The sequence below is a fragment of the Typha latifolia genome, chromosome 1, assembly GCF_019914945.1.
Source record: "Typha latifolia isolate L0001 chromosome 1, TyphaL0001v2, whole genome shotgun sequence".
Lineage (NCBI taxonomy): Eukaryota > Viridiplantae > Streptophyta > Magnoliopsida > Poales > Typhaceae > Typha > Typha latifolia.
The window spans coordinates 24,072,215-24,090,440 of record NC_133086.1 but is presented as its reverse complement, the minus strand read 5'-3'; the positions used below and the strand labels follow the sequence as shown (position 1 = coordinate 24,090,440).

The window sequence follows — 18,226 nt, the reverse complement described above, 5'->3', positions numbered from 1 at the left end:
CAAAGACGAAAGAAGTTGATAGGGACGCGACGGCGGTGGACGGGTGTTGGTGTCTACAAGCATACGACAACAGATTGTGGAGTTCAAAGAAGATGGCGTTAGCGATGGTACAGAGCGATACTGGCGGCTTCGACATCAATGGAGAAGTTGCTTGCTATGGGGAATCTGGTGAAGGAAGGAATAGAGTTGGGGTTATGGTAGGCTTAGATATGTTGAGGTTAAAGATGACTTAAGATTAACAGGTGAGAATGAGGTTGGGGTTATGGTTAACAAGTCAGATTGGGTGGATGAGAGCTGAGTTGGTTTAGGTTTAGGTTGGTTTGAGTTTAATGATTTGGAGAAAGTGAGAGAATTATGGTATTTTGGACAAAAATTTAAAATTCAAACTTTGAGATAGGCTTGGATAGTTTTTGGATAGTTAGGATTTATTAGGAGGATTAGGGAAAAATGATTTGTTGAAATATCAAGAAAAGTACAAGTCACGAGGCGTTTGCGATGATCCGACATTTGTGATGCAAGTGATCAAACGAAGGACAAATGCAGAGCGACATAGAACCTATGAGGCAGGCCTGTCTGTACCCGATGGAAATAGTGAGGAAGTTGGGGAAGATAGGTAGCATGGGTAGATTAATGGGAGATGAAGGTAGAATAGGTGGTTTGAAGTAGATTTAAATTTTAAAAAATTGTTGCTCTAATACTAAAATGATGTGAAACATCGTTAGGATTTTAAAATTGATGATGATTAGAAAGAGAATAAATGGGGTTTCACACTTCCATTCTCAACTAGGATTTCACACCTAAAACTCATATTGAAGATAAATTTCATAAATTTTCATTTCTTCATTAATCCTAACTGAGTTAAAAGTTGTCATATATATAAACATTATAAATGACAATAAGCAAATAACACTAAACAATTGCAAAAAATAATAAATATAATCTTGAACACCATAAATAGCAAATGTATAATAAAAGTAATTGACTTAAGATTAATTTCCTAAAGAAGAAATTGCACTGATACATGTGCCTGTCAATGAAGCACAGACATAGACATGGGACATGGACACGACACGATACAGACACGGGGACACGGCAAATTTTGAAAATATAGGACACGGACACGGCAAAATAAATAAATAAATAAATATATATATATATTATTGATACATCTAAAGTAAAAGTTTATCACACTAATTAGAATTAAAATAACTAACAATTTATCGCATAATTAGAATTAAAATAACTAACAAAAGTTTAAATTTAAGATTAACAGAGAGAGAACGAGAGAGAGAGAGACAGCGAGAGAGAGAGAGAGACAGAGAGAATGAGAGAGAGGGAGGGAAGGAGGAAGAGAGAGAGAGAGAACCTGTTGTCCTTGCCGTGCTCAGCTCGTCACGCTCGCTCAGCAGCTTGTCGTGCCTTGGATCGTCGATTCGTCGCTCAACAGTGAAGGTGAGGACGACGATTTGGGTTTTAGTTTTTCTTATCGGGTTTGGATCTAGGTTAATAACATTTGACCGAACCCGACCCGACTCGTTAAACATTATCCAAAATTCTGCCCGTGTCTCAGCAGTGTTTGATATTTTTTTAAAATTTTTTTTTGGATACTCCGGACATGTGTCCCACGTGTCGGACACAAATACCTCCTCCTAGGTGAGGTGTCCGTGCTTCATTGGTGCCCGTGTAATACGTCACTGATGTTCGTATCAGTCTCACAATTCATGTTCTATCTTGGGGCTTTTTGTTATTCTAAAGTTTCCCTATAAATTTTCTGTTATTGACAAATAGTTTGACCTTTTTTTCTTGCTTAATTTGCCAGTTTGGGTAGTGTGTGATTTCAGGAAGTTAATATGTGTAATAGTTATCTTTGCCACCCCAAATGGCATGGTACTTTATGCAAATTTTTCCTAGCTTGCTTATGTTGCTCAGGTGTATGTGATATCAGGAAATTAATGTGTAATAATTCTTTTTACCAAAGGGCATGATTCTTTTTGCAAATTCTTCCTAGCTTTCTTATGCTTCTCGTGAGTGATTACTGTTTTCAGAAATGTGAAGACATGTATACCATTTTCTTCCTGTCAACATGGTGCCTGTTGTCTGTTTAAGTTCCAGATAAATGAATATTATTCATTTAGTTGTACATAACCTTTTGTGAAACCTCATGACATATATCTGTCATACTAGTTCTCCTGGGTGAATTTGATATTTTGAGCTGCCAAGTATTTTTTTAAGGTCGCTTAATTAATCTTTTCATCTGCAGATTGATGCTACTAAGCGGGGTGGATTAGCTAGATTTATCAATCATTCATGTGAGGTAATGAATTTGAGTGACAGAATGGAAATTACTATGTGGCTTGGACTATTTTGATCTTGGTTAATGATTTTCATGTTTTGCAGCCAAACTGCTATACTAAGGTAGTCGCTTTTGAGGGACACAAAAAGATCTTTATTTATGCAAAGAGACATATATCTTCTGGTGAAGAACTTACATATAATTATAAATTTCCTTTGGAGGAGAGAAAGATTTCATGCAATTGTGGTTCTCAAAGGTATGTTAACCTACTGTTTGGTTGCAGAGTACATTAGTTCAGTTATTCTGTGAATCCTAATTAAGGTCATGACTGCTATCCTACTTTATGATGAAAGCTGCCTGCTTGATGCAGAAGCTTCTCAGGGCTCATCAGTAGGCTCATTGGTATTTGATGGCCTTAAATTTAATGTTAAAAATTACACAAGTTCTATTTTACAGTTTTGTTGGTATTATTATTGACTTGCTGTGCCCAACGCAAGGATATAATATTGTTATGGTGTAGAGCAGAAAGTTTATGACTGGCTTTACAAAAGCAGTTAGTAGTCTCATCTATATATTTAATTCCTTCTTCCTATACTGCTGCTATTCTGACATTTTCTCTTATTTGTATTCTGCATGATGTAAACTGTGAATTTGGATATAAACCTGTATATGTATATATATTTATTCGTGATTCAAACTCCTTGACATGAATTTTCTTTTTTCTTTCCAGAAGCCATTCTGTTGTTCGTATTGGTAAACAGTTACATGTGGTCTTGGTTTGGTTAATCATATATTTGGATTTCACATTATGGGTATTGCAGAATTATGCATTTGAACACAATGGAGTATCGGTTTGTTATGCCAATCAAATGGAGGTTCGCTGAAAACTATAAAGAAAATTCAAGAATCATGTCACTAGTAGAAAGTGGATCAGGTTAAAACTTAGGATTGCTACATGAAAATTTTCTTGAAATAGGGAAGAAAGAAGCTTATGGAAAAGATATCCTTCCATGGCTTCCATTTTTCCCTGTGCTCCTTGTCAAATATGTTGATACTTTTGCCTACCATAAGTTATTAGCTTTTCGTAGATACTTTTCCCTACTGTTGCTAGTTTGATGAGCCTATCTCTATAACTTTTTCGTTCTTGTAATACTTTTCTATCACCGCTGTTATACACCCCAAGCAAATATTAACATGCATATCATAGTTGATACTTTATTCGGTGTGATGTTTGCCTATACCTAATCTCTGTGGTCTTGACTCTTGGGAATGTGTTTAATCCATATGTCTTCCTGAAGTCTGTTCAATTAGGCCTACTCAATTTGACTAATACTTTTACCATTCTCTGCAAGATGGAACAATTATCTATTTGTTCTACTTTGGTTAAGCACTACCTACTGGACTTACCATGAGGTGTGCTTATCTTTAGTGAAAAATGTTGAAACAAATCACAAGAAAAGGCACATGTAGTCATAAAATAGTTTTGAATATCAGATATGGTGGGTTTTGGCAACTCTTGAATGGATGAGAGGAAAAGAGTGAAAAGAGGATAAAATGAGCAAAAATTGGATAGGCATAAAGACGCAGCCGGGCTTACGGTCAACTGAAGTCACTTCTGTAACCATACTTCCTACACACACAGATGAAGTTCCTGTCTAACTTGGGCTTCATTGTGTATATATGGAATGAACTTTCAATGTTCACCTGTTTGTTATTATCGATATGTGTGGAGAGTTTGGACTCTTCTAAGGAGAAGATTAAGAAACTTTCTGTTCCTAATCACTATCTAGTGACATAGCAACAAAGTTGTTTATCTTACTCCATTTTGGCAATCTTCTGGCCTTTGCAGGTGCCATGGATCAATGAATTAGGAATGCTGTCAATTGCTGCTCACAGTACGTATGGCATACTACTTACGGAATTTTGTTTTTTTTTCTTGTTTCTCGTCTATCCTAAGTATTAATAACTCCCTAGTTTTTGCAAGTTAATATTCTCTTCTGATAATCTTTTTTAGCTTTTGGATGTCCTACTTACATGCCCAAATTTCTCTCAGTTTAAAGGATTTTATGGATATTTGATTTTCCTTGTGCTGTGTTCAGACATTAGATTTGATACTTTATTTGCTTGGAAGTAGAGGTTTGCGGTTATGTTCAGTTGTTCATTGCAAACAAATTTAAGTCTCAATTATAATTGTTATTATGTTTGTTACTTCTCTGGAGTACAGTATATACTGAACATATGAGTTGTGAGAAGGAGACTTGGTAGCCAGAGGATGTCTGAGCTTCAAGCTTGAATATTCTATTTTTCCTTTCCATCCAAATAAGTCACCAAAAAAGAGGCCAAGCAAGAGGTCAACTCCTCTTTGAGGGTTGTGGTCGATATAGGTGAACCTCTTTGGGGACCAATAATATAGCATAGAAGAAGGGGGTTCGCTTGAATTAGGATGAGAAGAGAGGTGATCCAAGAATCTTCTAGCAAAGGATCACCTAAAGAAGACATTGGTCATTGACTCTGGGGTCTCATCATAGAAAGTCCCTAATTAAAGAAGATGTGAGCCATTGGCTCTGGGGCCTTGTTGTAGAGGGACATAGTGTGAGAAGTCCCTGGTGTGAATCCTCTCAAAAGTAGCAAGCTAGAGAATAGTCTTGAAAGGAAAGAGTAGTTTACCAAAGATAATTGGGCCAGTTAGACACGTGCTGGTGTAGAAGACAGTAAAGAGATCTCAAAGAGTAGGCTTGCGAGGAGGTAAAATTTCCAGGATTTGGAGCCTCACAAATTAGGGAAGCTCTACCTTGTCCGCAGGATGGAGTCAATATCCAACAATTTCTGGTTGGTCGTTGGGATAAAGCATCTTGGTCTAAGAAGGGGCCTGGTATCCAAAAGGAGGTCGCTTTGATTGGAGTTGACGAAAGCATTAGGGGAACCTTAAACCAAAAGGATTAATCAATAAACTATCTATCAGTCTAAAGACCATAGTTCCTAGTTTCGGTTGGGGTGTCGGCTGTTTACCCAATCGGTTTCGGACAGGATCAGCCGATACGACCGATCCCGCCCTGAACTGGTGGGATCCTATCCCACCCCTCCATCTGCCTTTCTCTCTTTTCTCTCATTTTTTTTCTCTTTTTCTCTCTTTTTCTCTTCTTTCTCACTTATTCTACCGGCGACCAAGTAAATCTTCGTCGGCAACATTCTTCGACGAAGATCCAACGACCTTGAATAATTTTTTTTATTATTTTTTTCAGTTTTTAATTCTTCATTCCCTCTTTCTTTCTCTTCCTGCATTGAGTAGATCCGACAACCTCTACTGTTGCTGCTGCGGTGAAGCAATAACACCGATTGCTGAGAGCCTAAGAGAGAGAGAGGAGGGAAGGGAAAGAGAGGGGAAGAAGTAAAGAAAAAATGAGAATCTTGTCTATATGAGTAATTTTTGAGTAAGTTTTAAATTTTGAAAGGGAGGGGAGAAAGAGCTCAATATTCATCAAAATTTTAAATTTTAAGTAAGTTAATAGATTTTTTTAAAGTTTTTAGGCTTCCTATGTGAGTAATTTTTATTTTCTTATTTTCCTCTCATTTTTTCTAAATTTTTAGAAATTTTTCTGCATTTTTAAATAATATTTAGAATTTTACGTAATTAAAATATAATCCGATCCTATACGAGCAGCCGATACCGATCCTTGCTAAAGACAAATCAAGTTGCCCTTGGGCGGTATGAAGTTAACCCTCACTTGGAAGGCCTGAGCAACCTAATGGTTCCCCGCCACATGGGAGAGCAACACTTGGAGGCTCCTTAAGCGAGTTATTCCTCTTGTAGTAAAGCCCAAAGATGGTATAGTTCTGCCCCTATTTCCCTAGAATGGTCATATTGAAATATTTGAGGTTAAGGATGTCTAACCCACCATGGACCTTAAGTTTGCGCACTATATCCCAATTGACTAAACAACAGTACCTTGTCACCTTTCTGAGGAAGGCCCTTTTATATGAAGTCAATTATGACCACAACATAGCAAGTTGCTCAAAAGACTCGGAAGAAGTAGGAAGAGAAATTTGACAAGACCTCCTTGAACAAAACGAGGCCTAGCCTTCTGGTCAGTCAGTCTAGAATCACATTTGTCGATAAATTGCCGATCCTGAGAGGAGGGGATGGGCTCAGGCTTTAAAGGAATCCCTAGATACTTGATCAGAGAATTAAACATAAAGTGCAACCAAATAGGCTCTAGAGGAAGCTCTAGATACTTGATCAGGAATTTGACCATAGAGTGCAACTAAATTGGCTGCCTTAAGTATTAAAGATGGAAACCGTTAGAGGATTGAAGTATGACTTATCCTGGTTGATAGAGAGGCTTGAGATATCAGACCAAAGAGATAGGCGGTATTCTGAAGGTTTTGAATCGAAAGAGGGCCCTTGATAGAAAGGAGCGTCTTGATCGCGAGTTGCAGATTGGGAGTTTTGGCTTCACCTGAGGGACCCAACCCTTTAATCTGGCCGGTCCTTTGAAATTGGAAGAGGATCCTAGTGAGTACGGCAGTAAAAGAACGAACAAGAAGGACAAAATATGGCCTCTCTTGAGAGAGAAGTTATGAGGGGTGCTCATTTTGAGGTAGGCTTGAGTCATCACAGGGAGATGCACAAAAAATATTTAGTCTGAGTCTATTTTTAAAGTCCTACATACTTATAACCATGGATGGCCGTGCCGACTGGCACGGGGCGTGCCGATCGGCACTTGCCATGTTGCCGGCGTACCGGCACATGGCACGAGGGGTGCCGCACGGCACCCCTCCTAATAGTTCCGCCATTCGCCGTCGACCTTGTCGTCGAGCTACCCATTGCCAATCGCCATCGCCGTTGCCCGAGCGCGTCGAATACCCTAGCCCGAGGGAGAAGGAAAGAGAGAGAGAGAAGTTATCGGTTAAAACCTAAGTTGCGGATCCGAAACTTAAGTTTTAACCGATAACTTATCTCTCTCTCTCTCCCCTTCTCCCTCGGGCTAGGGCACTCGACGCACTCGAGCGACGGCGGAGGTGAAGGCGAAGATGAGTATCTCTTTTCTTTTCCTCTCCTCTTACGGCATGACCGGCAAGTGCCGCGACATGGTCATCGTTGCTTATAACTAATGTTCCTCTAACTATTCATGATCTAACATAATTGTTTTTTGCCCGAAATATAACAATGCATGAAGATTCATATTTTATGAACTATAACACGAAGGAGAACGTAACACGAAGATAATCATAATGCATAAAATATAATATTGCACAAACATAATACAATAAAATTATATCATGAATTACAAGAAGATAAATATATAAGTAATCCACTCACCAGTGGTCAATAATCCAGATATGAGTACAAATCTTCATTTTTATTTCTAAATACTCATATTTTAATTTAGAAATAATTCTCTTTTCACCTCGTGAATTACCATCATTTTCTATAATATTCCCCATGAACTATCAAAAATATCTCACCCCACCCATTCCGTTAGGTTTCTGTTAACTGTTTTCATCTATAAGTTGCTATGTGATAGTCACGTGATAAAAACACGATATATTTACCCCTCATATGGATGTGTAAGTCACATGCAATTTGAGCAATTTTAAGTCACATGTAAAAAGAGAATTATCCCTTAATCAAACAATAGACCAAAGTTTTTGAATTTAAAATTAAACAAGTTTGGGCCAAAACTTAAGCCCAAGAACTTGGGTTGTGTTGTAGGCTCACAAGTCCACCAAAATCAGTACTTGAGTTAGGCCAAGGCCCAAACCTAACAAAAAGAAATTAGGTTGGGTACCCATCAAACCCTACCATAGATCTCACCCAAACCCAACTTGGGTTTGGGCTGCACCAACTCTTTTAGATCCCAATCGCATCATCTTCATCGGATCATGGCAAGGGAAGAGCTTGTCGGTGATTTGCGGTCGTTGATGGCTCACATCATCCCATTAGTGTGACCCTTAGGTTCCACGCGACCCACACAAGGTGAAGAATTGTCGGCCTAGGCAATAGACAGGGAGGAGTACACCCGTTGTGGTTGTCTGCCACGGTGGAGCACACTTCACTCGACTAGGCTACGAAAGCAACAACAAAAGGCATCTACAAACTCCTTACGAGAAAGGCAACTCGATTAGAGGGTTGGACACGATCGACATTGATAGCGGTGATGGGACATTGGTCAGGAAGACGATTGAGCGAGGCTACATGTATGAGATCATGTACAATGACCTTTATCGTCACAATCCGAAATCAAAATTATGATTGGCCATGTACCTCAATATATTTGACATATTAATATGAATATTTAACTCCAAAAAATGTCAACGGTAATGTGACTCGAACCAAATTGAAATAACATATTTTAGAACAGAAAAACTAATACAACTGAGAGATAAAAAGGTAAATCCTAAGTGGAGATAAAGGCCCCGGTACATCTTACTCAGTTGCCATGCTAACTAGTACTTGAAATGTTAGAAGAGGGGTCATTTAAGTCTAACAACTATAACTCAATGAGTGAAATTCACTCAAAAGCCAAATAAATCCAAAATTTGTAGATATAACTTTAAACAAATCTAAGTCCAACGATATAAAATGATAATTTCACTAAGCATACTTATAACAACAATAATAATAATGATGTAAGTCATCTCATAACATGCTTTGTTTCAATATACTAAAATTTTCTCAATGTTAATAATGTCATATGTTTCAATTTAGTCAATGTTCTATGGATCCACATTAATTAGAAGTTATATCGAGATGACGCTTGGGTCTTTTTCTCATAATTGATCCGGTTAGGGTCATCGGAAGGTATCACTATGTGATAAATGTACTATGTCTCTTCTCCTAAGAGTTACCATGAGGTGTCACTATATGTTAAATGTACCATGTCTTTTTTATTAACCGTTGAAAGAGATTAGTAATTACAGGAAGTCTTTTGATCTAATTTGAAACTAACCCGACTAGAGTCACCTAAGAAAATCACCACAGTTATCTAAAATAAGACTCCCCTAGACTATCGGGTAGACTTGAGTCATCATGGAAAGTTACAAGCGATCTATATCAGGATTATTCTCTAAGTTATAATGAATATCACTTATATTTTTTCACTAATAATCATGGTCATAAAATTGCTATTTGCGTGAAGTATAGCAATGCACTAAGTTATATTGCTCACGAAACATGATATTTAATTTGCTTACAGAAGTATAATATTCAATTTGCACATAGAAAAATACGTGATTTGGTAAAAAAGCACGAATTACAAGACAAATAAAGATGTGAGTGAATCCATTCACCTGAGTCTAGGTGAAATGATCGAAATCTCTAGTCCATGCGCTAAGGAGAATAACCAACATCATAATAATAAATAAATAGTATATTTAAATTTAACCAACATCATAATTTCTAAAATAAAAATCTATTCTAAGGACTTGGTTGGGCTATAGCTAGACCACAACTCACTAGTCTAACAACGAGTTAGGCCCAAGGCCCAAACCTAAAGATTGAACTAGGCTTGGGCTGCTGTTGCAGCCTAGCTAGATTATTGGTTCGGGTTAGGTCTTTCCTAACCCAACCAAACCCGACCCAAAATCCAAAATAAAAAAGGAGTGAGCTCAGTTGAACACAAGCCCGACTCGCCCTCTACGACGATTCTCGACGAAAGGGGAATGTAAGTCCATTGACCATCACCGTCTTTGGCGATCCACCGACTGCACCCAATGGCCCCTCACCACCGCAGCCACCTGCTCGAGGAGAAAGGAGGTCAGTTGGTGACGGACAAAGCCTTCCTCCACTGATTGTTGGGAATTTCCCATTCGACGGCGATCCAGGCCACGAGAGTTTCCATGGAAGGTATAACACGATGCCAAAGACACGAAGCTTCCAGTGACGGAGCGGTAGCTACCCGAAATCGTTGGCCGGCATATTTCCCTTGTGAAACCAAAACACCCAAAAATGAAAGTACACACTAACTATTCTATTAATCCAAATTAAATATGATGGGTGGTAGGGGACTGAACTGTGAGGTGCATGATGGTCTGTGATTGCTCTGATAATGCTCTGGCGGTTCGAATCTATGACATAAGCTTCGACGGGATAAGGAAGAAGAGTAAGAGAGAGAAAGGTAACGACATAAGAAGAAGAAATAGTGTTAGAGATGCATGATGGTTTGTGATTGCTCTAATAATGCTCTGGCGGTTCGATCCTATGACATAAGCTTAGACAAGATAAGGAAGAAGAGAGAGAGAAAGATAACGACATAAGAAGAAGAAATAGAGTTAGAGGTGCATAATGGTCTATGATTGCTCTGATAATGCTCTGACCGTCCGATCCTATGACATAAGCTTCGATAGGATAAGGAAGAAGAGTGTGAGAGAGAAAGGTAACGACATAAGAAGAAGAAATAGGGTTAGAGTTTTGATTTATAAGAAAATTTTTGGTTTTGCTTTGGAAACCGGTCAAGTCAGTTGATAAAATTGCAGCCACTCCTCTCGTCGCGTAACGGTGAGGGAGAGGGAACGAGGTGCACATGTGCCTTTTTTTATTATTATTACATTTGTAACCATTTTTATGAAATTACCATGAATACTCTTTGATTTGATATAAAATAGGTTGATAAAATAGATATGAAGGATAAATTAGTGGTTATATTAGTGTGGTATAAAATGTAATATTAATAAATAGTGTTTGTATTCTAGAATGGAATTATTATGTGTTTAGCTGTTCTTCTAGAATAAAGAGTTGTATTCCAAAATAATAAAAAATGTTATTCTTGAAGTCAACGGGGACTTACTAATTGTGCTATCAATTTTAGTAATAACATAAGTTCTTATGGATCATAAAACACATACAAATATACTCCTACATCTAATTTGTATCTGTGTATATACTTCAAGGATATGATAGTTAAGTTTACTATCCGTACTCGTATCCATATCTGAAAATATGAATATGAATATGATTTTACCACTACTTGATCTTTATCTAGTTTGTATTCATCCCGATCAGTGGGAGGGAGGAAAGGCCTCACATGCTGCCTTCTTGAACTGTGAAAGGGGTGGAGAATTAAGAAGGGGCAAATTGCTCGAGCAATTCCCAATTCATCTTAAGGTATAAGGAGAGGCCTAGGGCCTGGTGGAGCCCCCAAGGAGTAGAACATCGAGAGATTGATGTGTGTTCCTAGGAGAGACAGGGTGGGGTGGCAACCTCACGGTCTACATTGTCATTACATAGTAGGAAGGTACATCCGGAGTTGAGTGCATTGATGGTTTAAATGTCGACGTGGTGGTGGAGGGCAGCTTCTTTAGCTAGCTTGTCCGCCTCATCTTCCTCCTCTTCAAGTGTCGGGCCTCTTCAATTGCCAACTAGCTATAGTATGTTGGCATGGAAGCAGGTGGCTTCAAAGAGCCACTCGTTCTAGTTAGTCATCGATGTGATGGGGCCAACCAGCGAGGCGGAAAGCTAGATGTGTTGGAATCAGAATTTTTTGTTTAACTTCTGGCCTCTTCTGAATACTGAAGAAATTTGAGAGAATGGGTTGTGGGGTACAATATTTCTTTGTGAAACATTTAATTAATACCAAAATTGCATTCATTTCTATGAATTTGATCAACCACCTCTACTTCTGCTCCTTTCCTGATGCAAGTTTGTGGTCAAGACTTGAATCATTTAAGTTTGTCATATTTGTCATATTTGTCATCACCTATTATGTCTCTTATATCAGTTCAAATTTAGCAAAGATGTTGAAAAATTGTAGTTGCTATTTTGGTCAATTTGAGAGTGGAACCAAGATTTAGGATTTGTCTTTTAGGCTCTTGTATTTGTTGCTAGATGTTATAGTTTTATTTAACACTGAATTTATTCTTTTGATTCTATTCCCTTTTCATGTAGATAATTGAACATCGGTGACTTTGGTTTGGTAGGAGATGAAGGATTTCATATGAATAGAGGTCAGTTGTATTCAAATTTTGTCCATATTTTTCTGTCTTATGACAAGCTGCTCTGCTTTTTAATTATCCTTTTGTTCCCCCTATTTAGATTTGATCAGGTAGCACATCAGCAAGTAACCCTTTCTGCTAAGCTTTCATCCTTATGGCAAGACCCTATTGGTTTGACTTAGGCAGGGACTCAACCTAAATCTTCTGGGGATCTCTTTCAGGTTAATGCTGGAGAGGCAGTTATGGAAGTTTTGAAACTCTGATTGAATTTCATTATCTTTTTTGCAAATGTTAAACTAGTTATATTGAATTGCGTGATCGTAGCACAAGTAGTTGGTTTGCCGGACAAGACAAGAATGGATTGATGCAAGTTTTAATGCTGAAATATTCAATACTTTTTTTTTGGGGTGGGGGGGTGAATGAAGAATCATCCCTCTATGGCTATTTATATATTATATATAACTTAAAACACTAAAGATCTAATATTGTAAAGTTTAAGTTAGCCATCATAATAGCTGAGAAATCTATGATTGAAATGTTATATTCCTTACTCGTCTCAACTCTTTCAAACCATTCGAATTTTTATAGAACAGTGAATAACATGAAATTTTATCTGAATTACTGCAATATGCTCTCTGGGCTCCATTTTCTTTGGTTGCCCTGATCTGGTTGTAGATAAAAGCACTGGCATTGTTGCAAGTGAGTCATTTGAAGCTTGTCATTGTTTCACTATCACTTATCACTATCTACTTGATTCTTTATGGCTATTTATATATTATATATAACAAAAACAGTAAAGATCTAAAATTGCAAAGTTTAATATTTAGTTTAGCCATTATAATACCTGAGGAAAGTATAAAGCTTGTCATTGTTTTTCCATCACTTTAGCTACTTGATCCTTTATTATGGGACCTGGCATTGCCAAATTGACCATTGGATCTAATAGTTTATCATGGTCTGACAGTTTGGTTCCCTATATTACTGCACCTTTCTTGTGATGACTCACCACTTATCAACACTTATTCCACTGTTAAAAGTGCCATGATTTATTGAGAGGAAAATATACTGTCTTGTCTATATTTAAATTTTTTTTTCTTTGGGCATCGACATGGGATTTGGCTCTTTGCATTTCAAGTGCCAAGGCAATTATAGTGAAGCTGTGGCAGTGTTTAACAAGTGCATTGTTCTATAAAATGTGATAACACATCCAATAAATGCACTCATGTGGATGTTACTCATGTTGATGATGCTTTTTTCATATGTTGTAAGTAATCATTTAATTTCTATAGAGCTGATTGAAAGCTTAATATAGCTTTTAAGTAGAATATAATAATTGAATTTATACATCTCTCTTTCAGTTTTTGGCTCCTTTTTTGGCACAATAGAGTAGCATTTTGGCATGTCATCATCAATAATTACCAAGAAACCATAATGTTCCTCACTAATATATCCATTAATAATATATTAGTTTTGCTACAAATTAAGTACAGATACTTGGATATCCATGTTATGCATGCTTAAACTTTGGCCCCAAGCACAATAATTATAAATCAACTTCATATACCTTTGCGAGTAAGATGAATAAGACAGCTTTTTGTGTTGGCTCAGAACATGCTCTTATACATGATAACAATTAATACATTTTATTTGTCAATAGTATGACACCCAATGATGTTCATTAATATATTATTGGTGGCCGAGAAGAAATGATTTTTTTTGTTCCTACTATTTGGTCTCATCTAACTGATGAGACTAAAACTTTCATACAAGAATCACTAATGCTAAAAAAATTTCCATCATAATTAGTATCAAAATTAAAAATTGCCCTTTTCCTTCCATTAAATTTACTCACTGTATCATATTCTTCACATTTTAAAATCAAATGCACTTTCAACCTCTTCTATCTTCGCACTAAATTACAAGCCTCAAATCTTATTTATTATCATACTATCAGAATATACCTCTCATTAAATATATTTATGAATGAAAAATTATAATCATCTTAAAAATATGGTAGAAGATTCATATTTACTCAAATAATGGGATAATTTATATCATAAGGTTATTATTGTAATAATTTGAAATATACCCTTTTGTTAAATCAAGTGTCAAGATGTTACCTGTTCAATGTATATCCATATTAATGCAAGTTTTCAGGAAGATTTTTATGGCCTTATCTGCCTGGGTGATCTAGTTAATTTTTAGTTTGATGGTCTCTTAGATATGTAAGAGTTTTTAGTTGACCTGCCGTTTGTGATCTTTCAGAAGTAATGCAAGTGAAAACTAAAAGATCTTGAAGTCTTCAAAAGATTAATCCCTTTGGACCATGTGTAGTATTCAAGTGAGTCATCACTGCATTAGTTCTTTTGGTGGTTTATAGTCATATACAGGCAAGAAATAAAGAATAATGTATTAGACTTTTGAGAGATATGAAATAAAGTTGGGAAGAAAAAATTTGTTACAATAGGAATGACAAGAAACTAATGTAGCTTGTTGCAGCAGGAACATTTATGCATCAAAATATAACAGAAATTTTACCAATATGGGAATTTTTAAGTTGAATTTTGAAACATGTAGAAGTGGAATAACCGAGGTTAAGCATGCAAATTGGAACTGAAACAAATACTGAGATTTGGAACCTGGCCTAAGCCTATGACTGCATGAGAATGTCCAAGTTCTCATAAAACAGTAGTGTTTCAAAGGTCAAAAATGGATCCTATATTTCATAACATTTTATGGTTTATCAGCAAGTGGCTATGTTCATAATTTGAAAGAAATCAAAGTCAAAGATAATTGAAACATAGACTTTTAAAGGATTCCATTTGGGAATAGTTCAATTAATAACCCCTTGCAAGTTGAAACCTCTTCCACTTTGAGAGAATCAAGACAGGATCCTGAGTAACACATCTTCAACTTAGTACTTGAATGAAGGAATAAGCCATATCATGAAATATGCAACCCTAAATGAGTGTCATGGATCAGCGAAAAGAATCTTAGAGTTTATTGTCCCAACTTGATGAGGTGTTAGCACTTATCAAACTGGATGTAGCAACCTTAGGAGTTAGGACATCATAGAAATAGCCTTCTATTTATTGTTCACTCAATTGCATTTTCTGTCGATGTAATAATAAGCCCTATCAAAACACGAGAATTAAATAATAAGATATCAAAAAAGATAAAAGAAATGAAGTTATATATGTGTGCATTCTTGAAAGGAAAAGCAATATTTTCCAATCCTATTTACTACTTTTATGATGTCACAAGTATGTGCATAATTTATTAACAATGGTACAAAAGAAAGGTAGAAGTTTGATCTAGGTCTTATAGTATTGCAAAATGATATAGAATTGAAAAGTAGCCAAAAAATTTTAGCACAAGAAAATAAATGGACACACCAATAATCACATGACCTTTTGTTACTTGTTTTCTGAATCTTCACATAATATGCATTAATAGATAATAATTAAGATATATTAACTTGATATTTACATCAATGTTGGATTGTTCTAATTTCTTCTTGGAGATAGTTTTCTGCTACTAAGTTTTGCCGTTATCATCTCTTCCAATATTTGGTGTTTTTAGTTAAACAATTTATACTCATGCAAATCGATTCACTTCTCCATATGGTAGAAAACTTCCATGTGTCTACCAAATGTTAAGTACATGAAATTATTTTCCGTCAATTCTTTGATTTTTAAATTCCCGGACTTGTTAATAACCAGAAGCTGTCCATTGGCCACAGAAATATTCTAGATATCAGCTCTTATTATTAACTGTCAAATCAAGTAGATAACTGTAGTGCAATACTGTGTTCAGGTCATGTATGACCATTTAATACCTACCCTTGTTGGTCTCTACTCTTCAGGTCATGTGCCGACGTGTTCAGATCACGTAACACATAATGAGCTTCTTGTTCGCAAAATGTGCCAATGTGAGGTTAGAATGTCAATGGCCATGTCCATGAAAAAATATCATTTCTTTTCTGGGTTCTTATTTGCTTTACTTTTAAGTCTATCTAAGTATTGAATGGTTATAGGTGCAATTCAAAAAAATGTGTTGAACATACATACATTGTTGAATTTCATTCATTCAAAACATTGGGTACAAACTGCTAAATTACTATGGTTAATTGCAGAAAGTAGTAGCCTAAGTTCCCATCCATCTCAAGTTTCACTGGCCCGAAGGTTTATGTGTATTAGTCAGGCTATCATCTATGAGTCTTGATGCATTATGTTGATCAGTGCTATGACAGTGTGATGTATTAAAGACGTGCTAGTGTGATCTTCCTTTGGCTTTTCTACTCCTGTTGGTTGTATTCTGACCAGTCATCTTTACTAGCATTTGCTTATCATATTTCTTTACTTTCTAGGTTAGAGTCTGCAGTTGTCTTCCATTCATTCATTATAGGCTTGTTGTACACTGATAATTTATCTGCCCTTAGCGCATGATTTGTTTCTTGATTATATGGACACTGCCTTTTCTCTGTTTTTCCATGTAACTGCAGGTACAGTAACTGCTGGATTTGCATACAACTATTCTGCATATTTTTCTGGTACGTGTTTCATCTTTAGTTTTCCCCAGCATTATTGATGATTAAACTTTGTTAGGAAAAATTGAAACAGAAAGCACTGTTAGTCACCAGGACACCAATTGTCTACTGCAGCAACCAAAATCAATCAACACCAAGTTGATTATTTGAAATGGCAACTGTTTATTGAAAGCTCGACTAGCTTAGCATCCTTAAAGGACGGCATATATGAAGATATGCTTTAAATCCACTAGCTTGTAAGAGTTGGTTATGTTTGGATAGCTTATCAATGTACCCACCAAAAGTGAAAGAGTTTTGCACTAAAAGTAGGAATGCAAATTGCTCATCTGCCAAATGAACAGTATAAGACCATTATCTTTATCCTGTGTTTAATGTCCCTCAGCATCAACGTTCGTCTGTTTTCCAACTACTCACACAGCAAATTTGAAGCTTCTGCATTTTCCCATATTTCATGACCTATAGTTATGTAAATAAGCATTTTACTCAATGGCATTTGGCTTACTTATGCTGGTACTTTTTCAGTGTCTGGTGGGCTCAAATATTCTCAATTTTGTCATTGTCTGCTAACCCTGGGATATCTTAGATCTCTTCTATTTAATTTCTTTAGAGCAAATCATGTTCTAGGGCATGTAAGTGAACTTCTGTTCGTGAATGTTGCCAGATCTTGAGCTATCCACAAGATGAACAGTGCCCACTGATTTTGAAACAGGTTGAGGTATGTAATATCTTAACTGGTACGTAAGTTGCTCCATAGAATTCTTCTATTTGTCGATGTGTACGACCTTAGCTCAGCTGGAAGAGTGTTGGACTGCAGAGGAGTGGTATCCTCTGCCAAGTCCTTGGTGGCCGGTTCGAATCCGGCAGGTCGGGCCATGTTTCTAATGGTCATGTTCTTCCTATCAATTAATCATTTTTCTTTTTCTTTTTTTTGAGAAATACTTGTTCATTGAGCATGTACTATCGTAGTATACACCATGGCCAACACATTCTATTACTTTTTTCCTAGTTATTATCTTGATTATAAATGATTTGATCTTCTGTTTTGGTGGAGTTGAATTTTGCTTATTATGTGTATTATAATCGTCATCTGGAATTCATGATTTGGAGCGTCCGATTTGTTACTCCTTAAATATGTTTATCCTTTCATTTTTACTGCGTCAAGATTTTATGGAGATAGCTCAAACATGTATGATTAAGCATCAGGTTGAATACTTGATTTCCATGAAGTGACTTTTCCAGTCTTTGATCTACTTCCGATTTTTTTTATTTCAAACAGTTGTATGCCATCTGTTGACGGAGGCTATAATTCACTAATTGGCCAATAATAATCTGATATCTTAGTTTCCCTAATCACTCCCCACCTTAGTATGCTTTTGGGTGCATTATTCCCTTATGATTACAAAGAGATGCTCCGCCCAGCTTGATAAAAGGAAACGTATGTTTGGTATACTTCG

At 36.5% G+C, this 18,226-nt stretch overlaps 1 protein-coding gene across 12 annotated transcripts in view; it reads left to right on the top strand.

Moving 5' to 3' along the window:
- The window catches only part of LOC140788248 (histone-lysine N-methyltransferase ATXR7-like), a 32,972-nt gene extending 15,399 nt beyond the window's left edge, over positions 1-17,573 (top strand). For 7 of the 12 annotated variants that reach the window (XM_073137510.1, XM_073137493.1, XM_073137477.1 and 4 more), the window contains exons 12-19: positions 2,261-2,314; positions 2,398-2,549; positions 4,143-4,188; positions 12,177-12,235; positions 12,324-12,444; positions 16,089-16,159; positions 16,728-16,775; positions 17,434-17,573. In XM_073137510.1, coding sequence (XP_072993611.1) covers positions 2,261-2,314; positions 2,398-2,549; positions 4,143-4,164 — 228 coding nt within the window. In that variant the 3' untranslated portion in view covers positions 4,165-4,188; positions 12,177-12,235; positions 12,324-12,444; ... (1 more) ...; positions 16,728-16,775; positions 17,434-17,573. Of the gene's footprint in view, positions 1-2,260; positions 2,315-2,397; positions 2,550-4,142; positions 4,193-12,176; positions 12,236-12,323; positions 12,445-16,088; positions 16,223-16,727; positions 16,776-17,433 lie in introns of those variants that run through there. The other 5 variants (XM_073137454.1, XM_073137438.1, XM_073137461.1 and 2 more) reach the window with 5 other exon arrangements.
- The last annotated feature ends 653 nt before the right edge of the window (positions 17,574-18,226 follow it).